Genomic DNA, 18,505 nt, shown 5'->3' on the forward strand with positions numbered 1-18,505 from the left:
GGTGTGTGAGATTAAAGGTGTGTGACTTAAGAGTGTAATTTAGAGATAAGATTTAGAGACAAGACCTAAGGGCATGGTTAAAGGTGTAACTTAGAGGTGTGGCTTAGAAGTGAGACATATAAAAGGCTAGAGGCAGACAGAGAAAGCAACAGATTACTTGACATTAGGTAGAGGACACTTGGCTCTAGAGAGAACCAGACACAGCAGAGAGAAGACAGGTAGCAGGCACTTGGAAGAGAACTTGGAAGAAGTAACTTGGAACTTGGAGGGACTAGGAGCTAGGGACTAGGCACTAGGAACTCAAGACTTAGGACTTAGACTGAAGAATAAACGGGATTGAATCACACTCTGTCTGGTCTCCATTCTTCGAGTCCGTCCTCACTCTCGCTCTTGCTGAACCCCGACCCTCGGACTGGAGCAGCAGCTTGGGCCGGGATACAGTGGCCGCCCAAACGTGGGCCCGGGCCTCAACATTTTGCTTGGGCCGCAACATTTTTTTGGCCGCCCGAACGTGGGGCTAGTGTGGTTCTCAACAAGATCCTTATATTATGAAATAAAAACACTTTGAAAATAGAAATGTTTTCTAAAACTCAAAGTGTGGAAAAAGAATAAGCCAAACTATTTTGTTTAAACTGGACTTGATGCAACAAGCAGGAGGAGGAGGAAGAGAAGGAGGAGGAGAAGGAAGAGGAAAAGAAAAAAGAAAAGAGAAGGAAAAGAAAAAAGAAAAGAAAAAAAGAGGAGGGGAGGGGAGGGGAGGGGAGGGGAGGGGAGGGGAGGGGAGGGGAGGGGAGGGGAGGGGAGGGGAGGGGAGGGGAGGGGAGGGGAGGGGAGGGGAGGGGAGGGGAGGGGAGGGGAGAGACCCTCAAATTACTGAGACAGCTCAGTGTGTTTTTTTACCAGTTCACTGCAACTGACAATCGTGTCTCAGATTTTGATGAATGGAAATATTTTTAGCTTTGTGTAATCTGGGTCTCTTCTCAGTTCAGAAGCCAGGAATTCCAAAGTCAATGGCCTAAGTGATTGGACTTCAGATAGAGCCAGAAAGGTTCACAGTGTCTGTTGACGCCAGCAGTTAGCAGAGCAAAGAGGCCACAGTGTGACTATGGAGAAGATGGAAGGCCCCCATTAAATCTTCTGCTGCAAAACTAAGGAAGCAGAGTCCCAGCTAAAGTCCTGGATTGGATTAGGACTGATTTGATTCACCCCAAAATGTACCTCAAAAAAGAGGAACAAATAACTGGTAATCTTTGTTTCTTCTACAAAAACCCTTCAGCAGAAATAGTATCAAGACATTCTGAATCCATTGTAGATTGTGTACATGTGGCCCAAGTCTAGATCCTTACAGGCTGATTATATCTTTTTATGTTAACGTTACTTACCATCACGGGCTGGTGGAATAGTGGGAGGAGGGGAAGGCGTGGGTGGTTCTGTAGGAGCCTCTGTTGGTTTCACAGCTAGTATTTCAAAGCAACAGTTAGACAAATATAACATGCACATTCCCTAGCCCACAAGAAAATGGGGCTTTAACCCTTAAAAACAAATTAAGACTTAGAAAGCAGAGGTCCAGCCCATTGTCAATGTCTAAAGAAGACTCCTTTCTATCTAGACTGTGTCCTCAGTCAATTCTCAGATCAATTATGCTGCAGAAAGCAGAGGTTCAAAGGGAAAACGCGGGGTCCTCAAAGAAGCCACTCAAGTAAAAGTCAGTAATATGTTCACCCTTTCACCTTCATCAGAGCCATCTCTCTCTTCTTCAGTCCTATTCTTAAAATACCAACATTAGGGGCTGGAGAGATGACTCAGTCATTAGGAATACTGGCTGTTCTTCTAGAGGATCAGGGTTCATTTCCCTGCACCCACATGGCAGCTTTACCTGCCTGTAAATCCAGTTCTAGTAGATCCAACACTATATGCAGGCAAAATACCAATACACATAAAATAAGAATAAACATTGAAACATTTTAAAATACCACTAATAAAGACAGTCACTACAAACAATAGTCCTGAAGTAACCACACACCCTGCTCATCCTATTACTGATACCCCAGAGGAGAAGAGTCGGATGCTGCCCACATTTGGAACATTCTACTCCAGATTACTCAAAACTTACTGGTCTGTTCTTTGATGGGGACACCCGGCCCCTCGAGATTTGGTGTCTGCACAAAAACAGTAACGCTATACTCAGCCTCCGGGGAGAGGCCAGTGAAGCAGTGACTGGTCTCTGATCCTCGCACAGTTATTTCTTGTCCCCTGGTTCCTGATTGTGACAAGAGGAAAAACAAGTGTTATCATCCACTGTCTGTAAGGACATGTTTACATAATGGCTTATAAACAAAATGAAATCTGCTTGGCTTCCAGTTAAGATGTTGCTACCACAGGCTCAGTTTGTTTTCTTTTGCACATACCATCTGCAGGACTCAGCTTTAGCCTGTAGGAGGTAGCTGCCCGGTGAGGTGACCATTTGACACAGAACGTATCCCATCCAACCTGGTAAGTTTTCAGATCTGTCACATTTAAGTATACTACAGAGGAAGGAAAAAAACAGATTCACTATGTACAGTAAAGAAGAAAAGCAGAACTTTCACCACAGTATGTTCAAGTACACACTTTAGATGAAAAGTAAGATAAATCTGAAATCTCACACAATCTTCTTATGAGAAACTTATATCAAACATGTCTGAAAATGTGGCAGAGACAAAATCATCCTGCTTCTCCTTCAACAATTTTATTGTCTTGTCTTTTTTTCCTTGAACAGGGTCTCCCTATATAGCACTGGCTGTCCTGGAACTCACTATATGGACCAGGCTGGCCTCAGACTCACAGAGATCCACCTGCCTCTGCCTCCCAAGTGCTGGGATTAAAGGTGTGTGCCACTATGCTGGTTTCCATCAGTGGTTTTCAAGGAAAGGAAATTATACAGTCCCTCAAAATTATGAATGTCATTTACAGAAAAAAATAAGAAAATTTTCTGATATACTAACTGTTGAATCCTATATAACTTATCCAAAAAAAGTTAGGACAACAAAATCTAAGAGACAAATTACTGATTCAGTATTTCTATTAGATTATATCAATGAATGCATGTATTACATATGTTAACAATCAATATCAAAAAAACTGCAATAGAATTTTACACAGATAACCATGGGTTAAATGATATTGTATAAGTTTAGTATTTTAAAAATTAAAATATAATATTTTGAATCAAATAAAAATCACTTCCTCCAAGGGGGAGAAAGAATGGGATGAGGAACTGTGGGAGAACAAACCAGGGAGAGGTTAACTACTAGACAGTAAAAAATAATAATAATAATAATAATAATAAATCAAAAATAAATAAATAAATTAATTAATTGATAAAATCACTTCCTCTTCTTATATACATGTATAAGTCTACTAAGCTTCTTAGAGATTTATATAGATGTTTTGTTTAACTGGACACTAAATGGTCTACCTCTATCAGTGGTCTTCAACCTGTGGGTCTCAACCTCTTTGGGGTTGAATGACCCTTTCACAAGTGTTGCATATCAGACATCCTGCATATCAGATACACTTCATATCAGACATTTACATTACAATTTATAACAGTAGAAAAATTAGTCATGAATTAGCAATGAAGTAATTTTATGGTTGGGGGTCAGCACAACATGAGATTCTGTATTAACGGGTCATGGCATTAGGAAGGCTGAGAACCACTCCCCTATGTGATTCTGAAGAACACATGTGCACATAAGAAAGAATCAGATTACAGAGGTTAGCCTGGGAAGTCTGACTATATTTCTTCCAGCCACAATGTGATGCACAACTCACACGTGGTGCCTTGATCTGTGAGGGGAACGCTGAGTCCAGAGTCATACTGTGCATAAACACTGACATCATAGGTAGTGCTGGGATTGAGGTTGTGTAATGTGTATGATGTCACTTCTCCAACAAAGGCTTCCATGGGCTCGTTGGAACCTTTAAGAACAACAAAAGGACACAGAAGAATATAATCGCTAGCCTCAGTTTTTGTTCAGAATGAAAGATATTAGCTTAAAAATTGACTATTAGGACAAGCACATTAATTCCAATCATCCCTCAGGTTCTTTTACCATGACACAGTGGGTGGTGAGCAGGAATCTGTAAGCACCAGCTTCACTCCCCTTTCGAAGCACAGCACAGCAGAGATATAAAGTCAGCATGTCACTCCTTTAGTGAACTCATCCTTGCATTTCTTTTTAAAACCCTAATTTTCCAGCGTGATACTTTTCACAGACTACAGACACGATTAACATTTGCATTTACTGTAGTGATGAGCTAAGGACATCTATTCTGAACCACATCCTACACTTCCTGTTTACAGCAGATCCTCAGTTACTAAAGCCTCTGCACACTCTGATTTTCTGTGTATCTGGCATAAGTTCACATTTGCTTTCTCCTGCTTTCTCTCCTTTGTCTGTATCATTCACAGTCTCCAGGGCACATGGGAGATGCCCTAGGAGATTGGACAATGATAAAATGTATCAAATCATTTATTAAAAGTGATGTTGACTTAGGTGAAAATGTCACTGAGGAGTTGAAAATAAGCTTGAACAAACTAAAATGCATAAAACTTATACCTCAAATGAAATAATTTTTTTAGTGTAATGAGGAAAATATAAACATTTACATTGGTTCAATATTCATTATTTCATGGTCACTATAACATAGATGATGCCAGAATATAAGCATCTTCAATCTGTGCACTTTGTGTACTGGGTAAAAGTTTTCTTTCATATTTTTATAAATTCTTCGAGAATCTCTCCCAATGTGTTTTGGTCATATTAATTTCCACTCTTCCCTCAAATCCTCCCAAATCTTCCTCTATTGTCCAATCCTCCCCAAATAGTGTACTCTTTATGGTTTAGTAGCCCAGTAAGTACAATGGGTGCTGACTACACGCTCTGGGGTATGAGGATCATCCACTGCAGAATAGCTGCAGGTCGATATTTCCAATTGTAAAATTTAAAAAGAGTCTTATACACACCCAGAGCAATGATGATATTTTAGGCTGATGACTTAAAGGCTGTTTCTGAAAATAGTACCTCTAGTATAAAAGGACATGCTGCATTTATAGGAAAATCCAAAAGTAGGACGTATAGGCTGATACCATCGTATGTTGGAGGTTGGTCTGGTATTGCTATGTATTCAAATGCTAAATACTGCCTCCCAAGATCTGGTTGCCTCAATAAACAGATCTTCACATCACACACACCAAGTGATGCTAGGTAAACCTTGCTCCCCAATTTAAAACTATTGGTTAAATAAAACTTCAACAACCAATTACTGGGGTAATAGAGAGAGGTGGAGTTTGAATTATTGTGTTGGGGGTCAGAGTCGGGGACAATGAAGAAAAGGAAAAAGAAGAGAGAGAGGAGCATGGCGAAGATGAAGAGAAGAAGAGGCAGGCCTCCATCAGTCACAGTAGGCCAGCAGCAGCGGCCAGAGTGAAGTGCCTCTCCAAGATGCCAGATTGCTGAAGCAGAAACAATACAGAAAATTTTAAAAAGCAACTTTTGGGGAGCGCACTTAGAGAAGTGGCCAGACAAACTTTAGCAAATTAGATTGGGGGTAATCACTCAGTAATTGCACAGAACCTAAAATAAGTTATAGTCTGAGTCTCATTCATTTGAAGCTAGATGGGGCTAAGTATAATTCATATTAATTTACAATCATATGCCAATAACTTGTTGAGGTTTGGTCTTTTGCTGTGTATTGTAATGCGAAATACTGCTCCTCAAGGCCTAGTTGCCCCCAGGAATGAAAGAATCTGCATGTACACAAGTGATGCTATGTAATCTTGTCCCCCAAGTTATCTCTAATTGGTGAATAAAGTTGGGTCTCCTGGCCTTGGGGTCTGAGGAGAATCCACAAGGGGAGATAGGAGAAAAGCTGGAAAGGGGAAAAGACAAAAGAAGCCATGGGTTAGGTGAGTCATAAAAATATGGCCATGAGGGTTGGCCAATTCAAGTTAAGAGCAGCCCAGACAGAACATGGCAAGTTATAACTTGGAGTTATTGATGGGGAAGTAGACATAAGAGCAAAGAGGGCAGACGTCTGCCCAGCTTAAGTGCTGATTGAGGCGTATTATAAGTATAAAGATGTATGTCATTTATCTGAGAACTAAATGATCAAAGGCAGAGTAGAAATCCACAGTTAAGATTAAATATTTGTTACAACATAACCTTCCAATATATTCCAGTTATGAAAACTATGTTTCCTTACCCACTGGCTTGTACACAATTTTATATCCAAGAACTGGTGAAGGTGAAGGGTCCCAGGACACTCGGAACCTTGTGTACCATTCATCAGAGATGTGTATGTTCTGAGGAGGGAGCAGACCCACTGCAAGGAAACATGGGCACACATCACTGACTTGTTAGGACATTCCCTTGAGAGCAGTTAATATTTTAATAGCCTGAAATTTCTTCATCCAGAAAATAATTAAAAAGCCATTGTCATATTCCAAAAAAAAAACCCTGGTAGTTTTGCAAATTCAAACAGCAATTCAAATAGACTCTGGAATGGATGGTTTTCAGAATATTCAATAGAATGATCCAGGGCTGGTGTGTGATCAGGAGTAAAGACAATAAGAGACATCTCAGATCTCCTTTAGAATATTGTACATTGAACAGCATTAGAACTAGAAGGCACATTACAAAGTATCTGGTCAACACCTCATTCCATAAATAAGATATGGTTTTCACAATAGACCAGTAAGACAATGACTAAGGTAATATTCTTTCCCTATCCCACCCTGTCGTCCACCTAGTGTCTCACTCAGTCTGCCAGAGGTTTTGTCCCAAACATATAATCTCTCTCAAAATGGAAGTCTATACAGCCACTGAGTTATCCATGGCATTCTAGAAATGACTAATCCAACATGAAAACTTATCTCCATGAGAGAAACTAGACATGGCTTTGGCCCTGCCTACAGAAATCAAAGTTTATTTATCATTTTGGTAAGCACAAAATTCTGAAATACTCCATAGTCCCCAAAAAGTTATCAAAATATACTTTAAACCTGAGAAAGTGGGAAGGTGAATTTCTAATCAAGAAAAACCTAAAGTCACTAAAGTATTAATAAATAACTCAGATTTTCAAGCTGTAGAACAGAGCTGAATCCAGTTGGCTTTTCTGTTACATGAGTCCCAATAGTGCCTTTCTCCGGTTCTCTGATGTTGTCAAGAACATGTAAGCCCCAAAAGGCTTTGAACAAGTGAGTACATAAAGAAGTATAAACCATGTAACTAAGTAGATTTTCTAAATCAAGGAAGAAAACACAGTGTCCGTATTCACACAGCTAGAGCCCAGCCCGCCTTGTGGGAACCAATGCCTCTCAAGCCTTGGCAGCTGCATATCAGAAGAGTCACGTGCACTGGCAGCTCTGGAAGAGGCTTCCAGGTAAGCATATTTTTAAAGACTGTCAGTCAAAAACTAAGTTAAAGAATCTTTAAACAAAATAAAATTGCCTTCGGTCCAGATCAAAAGGTAAGCCTAAACACTGGTTATTCTCTGTAAATTATCTGAGGCAGTAATTGTAAGCTACATTTTTAGAATGATGGCTCACAATCATTTTGCTTCTCTATTTCTACACTAACATTCAAGGGTAACAGAGGATGTTCCCACATTGAGTTACCATTACAGCCTCACTTGACGCCATGCACACTGTAACATCTCACAGAGTACACTAAAAAGAAAAAAAATAATCTCAATCAAAAGAAAATATGTAGATTCTTGTCATACCTTTTGCTCTTTTTATTATATCTTTAAATGGTTAAGAACTAAATTGTGCTTTTGTATCATCATCTTAACAACACTCAATGTCTAATGTAGAATATTGTTGCGGTAAATCTCCAACCCAAATAGGACCATTGTTGCGGTAAATCTCCAACCCAAATAGGATCGGTCAAAGAAAACACAACTCAATAATTATGAATATAAGCTGCACACCTAGACTGGGCATATTCACCACTACACTACTCTATTCCCCAGCTATGAGACCCTTATAACTTAGCGGGTTTTCCAAGTAGTGCTTGTCCTTTCACCTTCTGCTTCTCTATCATCTTCCTTCTCCGTCATCCTCCTCCATTGTCTTCCTCCTCCATTGTCCTTTCTCTCTCTTCCCACAAACCTTTATTTCTCCACCTCCCCTTCTACTGCCCAATCACTGGCTCCAGCCTTTATTTTACAAATTAAGGTGGGCAGAAGGTTCACTAGAATTCACCTGTGTACTGATTCACTCCTCTGCAGCCCTTCCCAGGAAAGGGGAATTAGCATCAAAATACAAGGCCCCGGCTATCCACAACAGAATATGATGTGTTATCAATGTAGTATCTGAGATATGCTGGTAAAGGTAGTGGTTCTCAGTTTTAGTGACATTAAAACATTAGACTTAAAAGAGCAAAAAAACATAAGTCAACACTGACCAGTCCTCCCATTTCCAGTTAAATGGCCACCATCTCCATCCTCATAAATGGCAATGACAGTAATTTTATATGGAGTGTCAGGTTGCAGGGGCTGCAGTATTACATTGTTTCTCCTTCCTGGAACTGTGGTCTGTAAGGAAAGTTCAACTTAACATTTATTTTCAAAAAGAGGACACCTAGATCAGAAGCCCATGCTGTTTTTATACCACTCCATAATTAAAAACAGATTCTTCATACTCTTGTTTCAAAATGCTCAGAGAAAGGCACATTATCTAGCCTGCCTCTACACAGCTTGGGAGATTAGTTGCAGGCCTGACAGATATTGGCCCAAATCCCAGATCAGTCACTATGCAGTCATATGATTGAGCATCTCTGGAGGAAAGTACAAGCTCTAAAGACAGTAACACAACACTCAGAATGTATCACTGAGCCACTGTGTCTGATTGTGTCATCATAGCACATCACATTCCCAGGTAGAGGACATAATATGGACCAGGTGTCCATTAGTGAGCAAAAATGGGCAGGTTTCCACCCTAAGAATATTAGTTTAGTTGATACTAACTAAGTGTACTTTGAAAAAAAGGAAATAGAAAATGTATTAAATTCCCTTTTCAAAGATGAATGATCCATACATTTCTCAACCTCCCTTGTCTTGTACAAACACTGAAGCTAAGCCTCCTTGCCTACACTCTCATAACTACAAACTGTGAACCTGCTAAAAGAAATTATGTTTTCAATGTTTTCAGAAAGCATAAGAACATTTTTTCCCAGTTTGGAAGAAAAAAAATACTAAACATGAGTAGTGAAATTGTTTATCTTGTTCTGATTCTTAAAAATTCTAATTGACAATTACCTGTTTCATCTTAATAAAACAGGACTTTAATTAAAGATTGTTATACCAAAAATTAAGAGATTGACTATTTCTTCACATGAAAACGCATGAGGAAGAAGAAATGTTCTAAGAGGATACAGCAATAGAGCTGCAGACCACAAATCTAACTATTTTACAGTCACCATTTGAGCTAATCTTTGAGCTTGTCACAGAAATCAAATAATAAATGTCAGTGACTGTGGTTTCCCAACTATAAGGAAATTCCAAAAAACTTGAGGGGTTAAAGATGGTGCAATGCTTGACTAGCATACACACAAGACGCTAGTTAGTCCCCAGTCCCACACAAAGGAAGAGGTAAAAAAGAAATGAAAAAAAGATGGGAGGATAGAAGGATGGGGGATGGGGGTGTGATGGTTTATATAAGCTTAGCCCAGAGAGTGGCACTCTTAGAAGGTGTGGCTTTGTTGGAATAGGTGTGTTACTGTGGGTATGGGCTTAAGACCCTCATCCTAGCTGCCTGGAAATCAGTCTTCCACTAGCAGCCTTCAGATGAAGATGTAGAACTCTCAGCTCTGCCTGCATCATGCCTGCCTAGATGTTGCCCTGTTCCCACCTTAATGATGATGGACTGAACACATGAACCTATAATTAAATGCTGTCCTTTATAAGGCTTGTCTTGGTCATGGTGTCTGTTCACAGCAGTAAAACCCTAACTAAGACAGGGGGATGGGGAGACTCAGGGGATGGGGGAAGAAAGATGAAGAACTTGAACCTGTGTCTAGGAGGACACAATATTTACACTGTCATGAATTGGGAGAAACTATCGATGTAAGTCAATAGTAAAGAAATTCTTTCTCATGCCCACAGTCCTGAGTTTAATTCTTCATGGAAGAATCAAAGAAAGAAGAGAGAAGAATGAGCAAGGGAGGGAGAAATAAGAAAGTTAACTTAGAACAAACTAACAGGAAATTTTTACATTCTAAACCAAAAGAGTACAGAAAAACATGTGAATTTAAGAAAAGGAAGACCGTGCAGAGGAACTGAACTAGAAGGGTAAAATTGGGTTATTCACATTATCTGGACATCAGTTTGGACGTTATGAATTATTATGTGGTATATTATAGTAGACCTTTTATGTAAGGAAGCAGTTAGAAATGTAGACTAGGACAGTTTTTTAGTCAGTCCTTACAGTGAAAATGATCCCCAAATCAAACTTCACTATGGAAGTATCAAGCAAGAACTTTCCTAATTGTCCCCACATCAGAGAAAACTATGTGAGACCTGTCACACGAGATCCAAGAGCTCAGTAGTAACCAATGCACAGTTCTCAGAAAGAAGCTTAATCTCAACCTCATACCAAGTGAATGGTTGGTTAAATGCCAATCGATGGGTATTATACGTACATATTCGTCAATTGGATCACCAACAGTAGGAGAATAGATGATCCTGTATTGATGAACTGGCCCATCAGCATGGTCCCAGGCTACAGAGAGGCTGTTGGTCGTCTCCCCAAAGACCCGTAGATTCCTTGGTCCACTCCGTGGAACTAAATAAAATACAGTTGGTTTTGCTGCTTGCCTGATAGCATTTACCAGGTCAGCTTACAGGTGTTTACTGGTGCTGAAGTCACCATTCATCATGCTTCCTCCCCTGTGACATGGTTGTACCTTCTATGGTTTTCATGTGACCCCACACAGAATAACATGCTACCTTTCAGAGATACATTTAGGTACTGAACTTTCAACAAAATAGAGCTAGGTTTGCACTGAAATATGCAGACTGGGAAAGAAGAAGATTGTTTTAACCACTATAACCACTTCCACTTAAAGTAGAGAGGTTAAGCTTTCACATTTCCAGTGCCTGTTTGGCACTAAAACCCATTGCATTAAAAAAAAAGAAGAGGGCAAAAGAGGAAAGACTTCTTTCATTTAGACCCCAGATTTTTTTTTAATGTTCAAATGAAATTGATTCAGCACAAAAGATAGTTGTGGACACACAACCTAAACCTGGAATGTGAATGTGGGAAATCCCAAGCAGAATTACATGCAGAGGTTACCCTGTCCTGTACAGAGTTCTCGGAGTTCTTCACATATCACCCACCACCCACCCCTCACTCAGTGACAGGAGATAAAGTAGAAACAGAATGTTTGCCTCACGTGTTCGGCCCTGGCTGGGGCTGGGATTCCCCTCTCCATCTGAGTAGAGAGCCACAACGTTCACAGAGTAGGGTGTGTCAGGAATCAACCTCTCCAGATGCACCGTGCGGGTATTCCCTGGCACCACAATCTGAAGAGAAGAAAGTGTGCCAAATTCTGCCTGACAGCTAACGCTTGCCAGGTCCTTGGTTAGTCAACACAATGGTATTTATCGTAAAAGGCTGTGCCCATGCACGTCAGAAGCCAAGTGTGCTTCTCTGCAAAATCTGCCTCTAGCACATTATTAAACACAGTTATCCTCAGGAATCCCCCTTATTAGCTTCAATTTTCTCCCATTTATATTTCTCCTAAAGACTCATAAATGGAATATCTAAGCTGTGTATTTACTCAGAGTCAATCCTAAAGGTAACATACACATGAGAGAAAGGATCCCATGCTAGTGTCAGAGATATTTAGTGTTATGGCAAAAAATTTGGATAAGAGTAAAGTCATTAAGAAAGAAATTATGCCATGTCGTATAAAAGGACATTAAGATCACTGGTACTCCAGAATACACTCATTGCTTATCATTTTCTTATCTTTGCTCATCATTGCTTGCTTTTGCAGACTAGTCAGTCCATAAAATTCTTTCCATTTCACCATCTTGATGCTATCAATGTTCATACCAAGTAACTTCAGATTGATACATTATTGGCCTATTCACGAAACAGAACTGAAATTTATCAGGAAGATAGCTGCAAGTCTCTGACTATACCACCCCGAATATGCTTGTCTGCATCTGACCTCGGAAGGTAAACAGCCTGGTCATCACTGGAGAAAATGCTGAAGTACTAAAAAAAAGTACTAAAGAGAAACTGTAGTTTGTAAGAGCTAATAAATAAAGCTGTACTTAACATATTTTCATAGCAAAGACTGTGTAGTTTCTCAATGTATCCATTATTGAAGGTTCTAGAAACACTATGTGTCTCCTAGCTAATTCACTTTTCCCCCAAGTTCTTTCCTAAGCAGACTTATAATTACTATAATCAGTAATTATATTACTATAACTCACAAACACAATCATTTAAATATTATGTACTAGCATATGGCTGGGTTATAAAAGCTTCTAAATGGGACTCAAATATGTAACTTTAGTAATCAGGAAACCTAGTCTACATGAGAGGCAGTGACACAATTATTGTTTCCTAGCCAAATGCTGTGGCAGAAGCCACAACAGAATTGACAACATTCTTTCTGAGCTCTAAGACGACAAAATTACTTACAGATTCTGATGGTCTTGTACCAGAAACAGGAGAATACACAATTCGGTACTGCTGCACTGGCCCTGGGGCGGGGTCCCAGCGGACATCGAGGCTGTTGGGCGTAGGGTTATACACTTGGACATTTCTCGCCGGTCCTCTCACCACTGAGGAAAGGAAAGTCAATGCCCACGTTTCATGTCTGTTTATACATGTCAAGCCTTCATCACTTTTTCACAAGTTACACTCTCTGTAATAGGATAAAATCCTATCCACTTTAGACTTCTAGCTACACACAAAAGCACATGAAAACTCTCCAAATGCAAATCAGACAAAGTTAGCCCAGTCAATGTTGTTTTCAATAAAAGACAATGAGCATGAGCAACAGGCCTGGGCTGGCTATAAAGGAACACAGGACAAGGAGAAGGAAACAGAAGTAGCTGAGTTTCCCATATAAGTAATGGGGCCAGAAGAGATACTTTTTATAGTCTGCCTTCTAACCAACAGAAAGAAATAGGTTCAGTCAGCTGCTTTCAATCAATCATTCTTTCTTTCATTCTTGCCTTATTCAACACTAGCTGTGGAGGAATATCTTCTATGATTAAAAGAAAAGACAAATAAAGAGACAAGTCAGTTCTCAATTATCTCCCATCAATAAAATTTAGAAAATTAAGTCTGCTTACTAACCCAAAACTCCAGCTGAACCAACAGCGTCATCTCTCTCTAGACCTCCGACTGTACACTAGAGAAAACTACCCATGCTTGATCCCCTTCAACCAGCCACAAGTATGCTTTAAAAGTCATGAAGTGTTAAGTGTGCACAAAAGACTAAGCAATATCCAGAAAGAACAGTAAAAACATTTAAACTGGGTTGACTACATTAATAGTGGATAAAAGCAAAAACAAGTCAGCAGCAAACCAGAGAAATGCACAACTAAGTAATAAAGTGAACAGGTTTCAACAACCTACACTATAAAATCCAATGACAAGACACAACAGGTTGATGTTTGAAAAGTGAGCTGTGGGTCATTTTGATATTTTTAATCTTCTCATTCTGACTGACTTTTTTCTAATTTTCTTCATTGCTCAATGTGCTCTTTATAGTGGAGATCAATGTCTATAATGGAAAGTCAATTCTGCTTTTTACTCACATGTCCTTCCAGTATCTGATGTGCGCCCACCATCACCTTCTGTATAGACAGGAACCACCGTGATGGTATATGGAGTATCTGGCTGCAGGTTCCTAAGAATGGCATAGTTGGTATTCCCAGGGATTGGTACCTAAAAGTTTAATAAAATACAGAGCAGAGTATTGAATTTGAAAATAGTAAAGGAGCTAATCCTTCAAATGATATAGTATCAACTGAAGGCATTACCTTAATGAAATTACAAGAACTTTATAAAGTCTCTGCATACAATGTCTCCCTTTATCTCCTGGTTCCAACCAGCACCTGAACCACCATCTCCCTACTCCCTAGTCTCCAAAACATCAGATATGATTCCTCTATTAAATCCTTCACATTAATATAAATTCTTCACTTCTAAACAACTTACTTTTTTCTATTACCATTTTAAACCAATCTCCTGAAGTTTAAACAGACTAATATTTTCTATTTAGGAGTAAGCTCAAGGGCAACCTGGTCTACATATCAAGCCAGAGCTAAATAGAAAGATCCTCTCTCGAAAAAAATAATAATTACCAGTTCTTCTGGGCCACCTGCTGTGGGGGCATAGAAGAGCTTGTACTGACGAGGATTGCCTTCTGCATGGTCCCAGCGAACACTCAAAGAGCTGGTAGATGGGTCATACACTCTCAAATTCCTCACAGTATTCAGAGGTTCTGGAATATACAGGAAGTACACTCTAGTGATGCTCTAACTAGCAACTATATCTAAAACACGAGTTAAGCAATATCTTCAAAGCACCTAGAACATAGCAGATACCCCACAGATATTTGTTGAAGTAATTATTAAACAAACCATTTTCACTTCTGTAGTATACATGTCTCATCTATCAGTAACACATTGTGGGCCCCTGAACATTTAGTTTTTAATTCTGGGAGATAATGTCATCTTTTGTTTACACAAATAAAGAAATTATTACAAGCAAGGACATTAAAAAAAGAACAACTACCATCTTAAAAGATTTGTCTATGGCTCAGGGAACATCATGCAAACATGTGAGGAAACAGAAAGACTGTAAGTGCCAGAAGACTCAGAAGTCTTCAGTGAAGGTCTCTCCTAAAAATGGCTGCACAAACAAGACCAGAACAATACCAATACCAATGGGTAAGTTGACATGGAATGAGAAATTTTCATGGGGTCTTACCCCTAGGCAAAGAACTACAGGCAATGATCAACTTCTGGGAGAAGGAGAATTAGCCTCTCCCAAGGATGAGCCCCCTATTGGTTGATCAGTGCAAAGTGGCAAGCCTTGAAACCATATACACACAACCAACAAAAACAGACTCAGATGGTTGTATTTACATACATTTGTATACACATACACACACATACACACACACACACACACACACACACACACACACACACACACACTTCAAAGAAAAAGAGGCTATTACCAGGCTTGGTGATACATGGTTTTAATCCCAGCACTTAAGAGGCAGAGGCAGGCAGATAGGTATCTGTGAGTTCAAGGCCAGCTTAGTCTAGATTGTGATTTCAAGGACCAGGTTTATATATAGAGAATCTGTTTCAAAAAAAACAAAAAGAAAAAGGAAAGGGAGGGAGAGGGGAAGAATAAAAAAGAAAGAAGGGAGGAAAGAAAAAAGGAAAGGAGGGAAGAAGGGAGACAGAGGGAGAGAGAAAGGAAGGCTTGAGAGTGGAACAGGGGGTCATAGGAGTTTGAGGTAAGGTAGTGGTGGGCAGGGCTAGAAGGAGGAAAGGAAAGGGAGCCGGAAGTGATGTAATTCTATTTCAATTAAAAACGTTCTTAAATTTTTTAATTTTATAAAAGATCTGTAGGACATTCTGTTTCCTCCGTGTTGGTAAAAGTGTGATTTGGTTCCGCAGTGATAATTAAGAAGCTGCAGGGACTCTGGTCTCACTTACTTGTCTTGCCCCTTCCAGTCATCCTGCCGCCTTCACCATCAGGATACTGGGAAAACACCGTGATGGTGTACGGAGTGTCGGGCTTCAGTTTCTGCAGGACCACGCTGTTCTGCCGTCCTCCTACTGTGGTCTTGAGGAAAACACTTCTTGGTAAGCAACAGCCTTTACACTTTCCAAGTCACTAATTTATTCTTTCTCTCAGGGAACTATTTGAGACACTTGCCAAGTTCTGGAACCCTGTCCCACAATGAAAGCTGAAAATATATCTCATGGCATAATTTTATATGTAAAGTATGTGTCTCGAGTCATGAAAAGGATTCCAAGCTTTAAACTGGAGCTCAAAAAGCTATTTCAACTTGCTAGCCGCCAGTACTGCAAAATCTCATCCAAAACACATTTCACAGAACTCTTCCCAAAAACAAGGCATTAATCATAAGTAAGCTACAAAGGGTCTTTTAGATACCAAAGAACTGTGTAATTTTACAGGCTCCACACCATTCAGTATTATTCTTGCTCTTTTACAGATGTTTTTTATTTGCTCTAGAAACACATTTAAATGGTTGGGCAAAGGATGTAAAGCTCTTGGTGTTTGCCCCAAACGCTGCCACTCCAACAGCATTAGCTGTGTAAACCACATGACCAGACCCCTCGCCAAGCCGCACTCAGGCAGAGGTTTCCAGCGATCTCCATGATACCAGCCTTGAGGTATGAACGTCTCAATTTCCTCCAATTATGGAGTCTGAAGCTTTTAATTCGTTGCTCAAGGCCATCTTGCTATCTTGTTGAAAGAAAATTTGTACGATTTGTTAACAGTCTACTGAATTCAGATGTTTATGCCATGGTAATTAAAGTCACATGAAAATGGCACGCAAGTGGCAAATGGCACGCTACTTATGGGGAGTGCTCGTGGAAAGGTCTGGATGAATTAGCACTAACAGATGTTTCCAAGTTAGCACCCATTCACTCAAAGATTGGAGTTCCAGAAAAAAAAAAAACAAAAAACAAAAACAAATTTCATGGATCACAGTAGCCATCTTCAGCTTGAAGAAACTGAGTCATAATGACTCATTTCAAACCATCTACTCTCCGAGGTTGTGGAAAAAAAGAGTTCAGGATGGGCAGAAGCTGTGTTTTGTGAAACGTTTGATATGTAACAGGTTGGAGAGGCTTAGTGAGGAAGGAAATAGGTGTCTACTTACTCCTCCCATCCAACTTTCCAAAATAAGCATAGAGTTTGTGATTTGTTGGTTGAGTATTTAATTCCGATGGGATTGGAGCATCTGTGGTCCAGCTAAGTTCATTTGCCCAGTGACAGCAGTGGCTTTAGTACATGCATTTATCCACTGCCAACCTCAACTCTGCTCACCTCCGAAACTGGTGAGAGATGTGATCCACTTGCTTGAGTTCAACACATTTAATATTAAAATGTCAAACTTTGTCTCCCTATGAAGTTATATAAGGAAATAATATAACCCATATCCTGCCTCCCAAAACGGCCAGCAAAGCTCTAGAGCTCATCAAAAAAGACATTTGAATATGAACCTGAAGACATAACCCTATCTGTATAAAAATTGTGATGCCTCTAGACTTAGGATAAAGTGCACCTCGTAAAAGGCAAAGCTGGTCGGATCTCAGATAAACCACCAAATTCAGCAAGTGGAATATACAAAGGCTCTATTAAATTAGGGAGGGCTCGGAGAGCGAAGAGGACGGCTCAGCTCCTTGCATTACTAATGTCTTTCTCATTTACCACCATTTGGTAAATATTTTTAATTAAATCAATTAACTTCTAGATCTGGAAATAAAAACTCTGATATAATCAGAACTATTGAATATCTACTTAGACTCAAAAAGGTTTTGATATCATTATGCTAGTTGGGCACATGACTGGTATATACTTACTATGAAGAACAACTATCAGGTCCCACCAGAGAGAGCATCCTGTGTGCCTTGATCATGCACTCCAGAGGGAGAGCCAGCTAAATTCAAATGATTCTATCCAATACAGGAAATCCTACATTTCCTAACAAGGTAAATATTGTAAACGCTCCGGGAAATAGCTGAAAAGCAGCAGGCAGAGCCTGCCCATGTTACACATTCTAGAAAACAAATTACCGTTTGTTCATTGCCTTCTCCTGTTGAAGGCTGATAGGTGATTCTGTACTTCTGCACACGGCCACTAGCAGGATCCCACTTAACAGTCAAGCTGTTAGATGTAGCATTGTACACCTGAAGGTTCCGTGGACCACTTTTTGGCGCTGAAAGAAGATTATTGAAAACATATGAAGCACACAGAACAAGTCCCCCCTGCTGCAAAAAAAAAAAAAAAAAAAAAAAAAAAAGCAAACAAACAAACAAAACCTGTATAATTCCCCGGGGAAATTTCCAGGGAAATTGTACCACTGGGTTTAGAATTTAAACCAATAATAAGGTCATTGAGTATTAAATGATTATTCGGCACAGAATGGATGTGTTCCCCCAGACTTAGTCCTCTTGCATAATGAAGCCTGACGCTACGCTCAATGCAGTAGAACTTTCAAGTGGGACTTTTGACAATGACATCATGAAAGTAGGTCCCTCAAGGGAGATTAGTCTTTATAAATGGAGGCAAGAGAGAGCACTCATTTTCTGTCTGCCATGTAACAGCACAATGAGAAGATGAATTAAGATCCCTGCCAAAGAACAGAACTGGCTGCCATCATATCTTGATCTTGGACATCCTATTCTCCAGACATTGTTAGTAGTACTAGAGACTGAA

General features: G+C 39.8%; 1 protein-coding gene across 2 annotated transcripts in view; it reads right to left on the bottom strand.

The window, feature by feature from the left end:
- Positions 1 to 18,505, bottom strand: part of Col12a1 (collagen type XII alpha 1 chain) — a 104,985-nt gene that overhangs the window by 37,575 nt on the left and 48,905 nt on the right. For both annotated transcript variants that reach the window (XM_076917762.1, XM_034483621.3), the window contains exons 29-41: positions 17,863 to 18,005; positions 15,748 to 15,877; positions 14,377 to 14,516; positions 13,828 to 13,957; positions 12,701 to 12,843; positions 11,439 to 11,568; positions 10,686 to 10,828; positions 8,451 to 8,580; positions 6,247 to 6,366; positions 3,814 to 3,960; positions 2,409 to 2,525; positions 2,114 to 2,260; positions 1,383 to 1,457 (exon numbers count right to left, since the gene is read on the bottom strand). In XM_076917762.1, coding sequence (XP_076773877.1) covers positions 1,383 to 1,457; positions 2,114 to 2,260; positions 2,409 to 2,525; positions 3,814 to 3,960; positions 6,247 to 6,366; positions 8,451 to 8,580; positions 10,686 to 10,828; positions 11,439 to 11,568; positions 12,701 to 12,843; positions 13,828 to 13,957; positions 14,377 to 14,516; positions 15,748 to 15,877; positions 17,863 to 18,005 — 1,695 coding nt within the window. The remainder of the gene's footprint in view (positions 1 to 1,382; positions 1,458 to 2,113; positions 2,261 to 2,408; positions 2,526 to 3,813; positions 3,961 to 6,246; positions 6,367 to 8,450; positions 8,581 to 10,685; positions 10,829 to 11,438; positions 11,569 to 12,700; positions 12,844 to 13,827; positions 13,958 to 14,376; positions 14,517 to 15,747; positions 15,878 to 17,862; positions 18,006 to 18,505) is intronic.

Source organism: Arvicanthis niloticus, chromosome 21, assembly GCF_011762505.2.
Source record: "Arvicanthis niloticus isolate mArvNil1 chromosome 21, mArvNil1.pat.X, whole genome shotgun sequence".
Taxonomy (NCBI): domain Eukaryota; kingdom Metazoa; phylum Chordata; class Mammalia; order Rodentia; family Muridae; genus Arvicanthis; species Arvicanthis niloticus.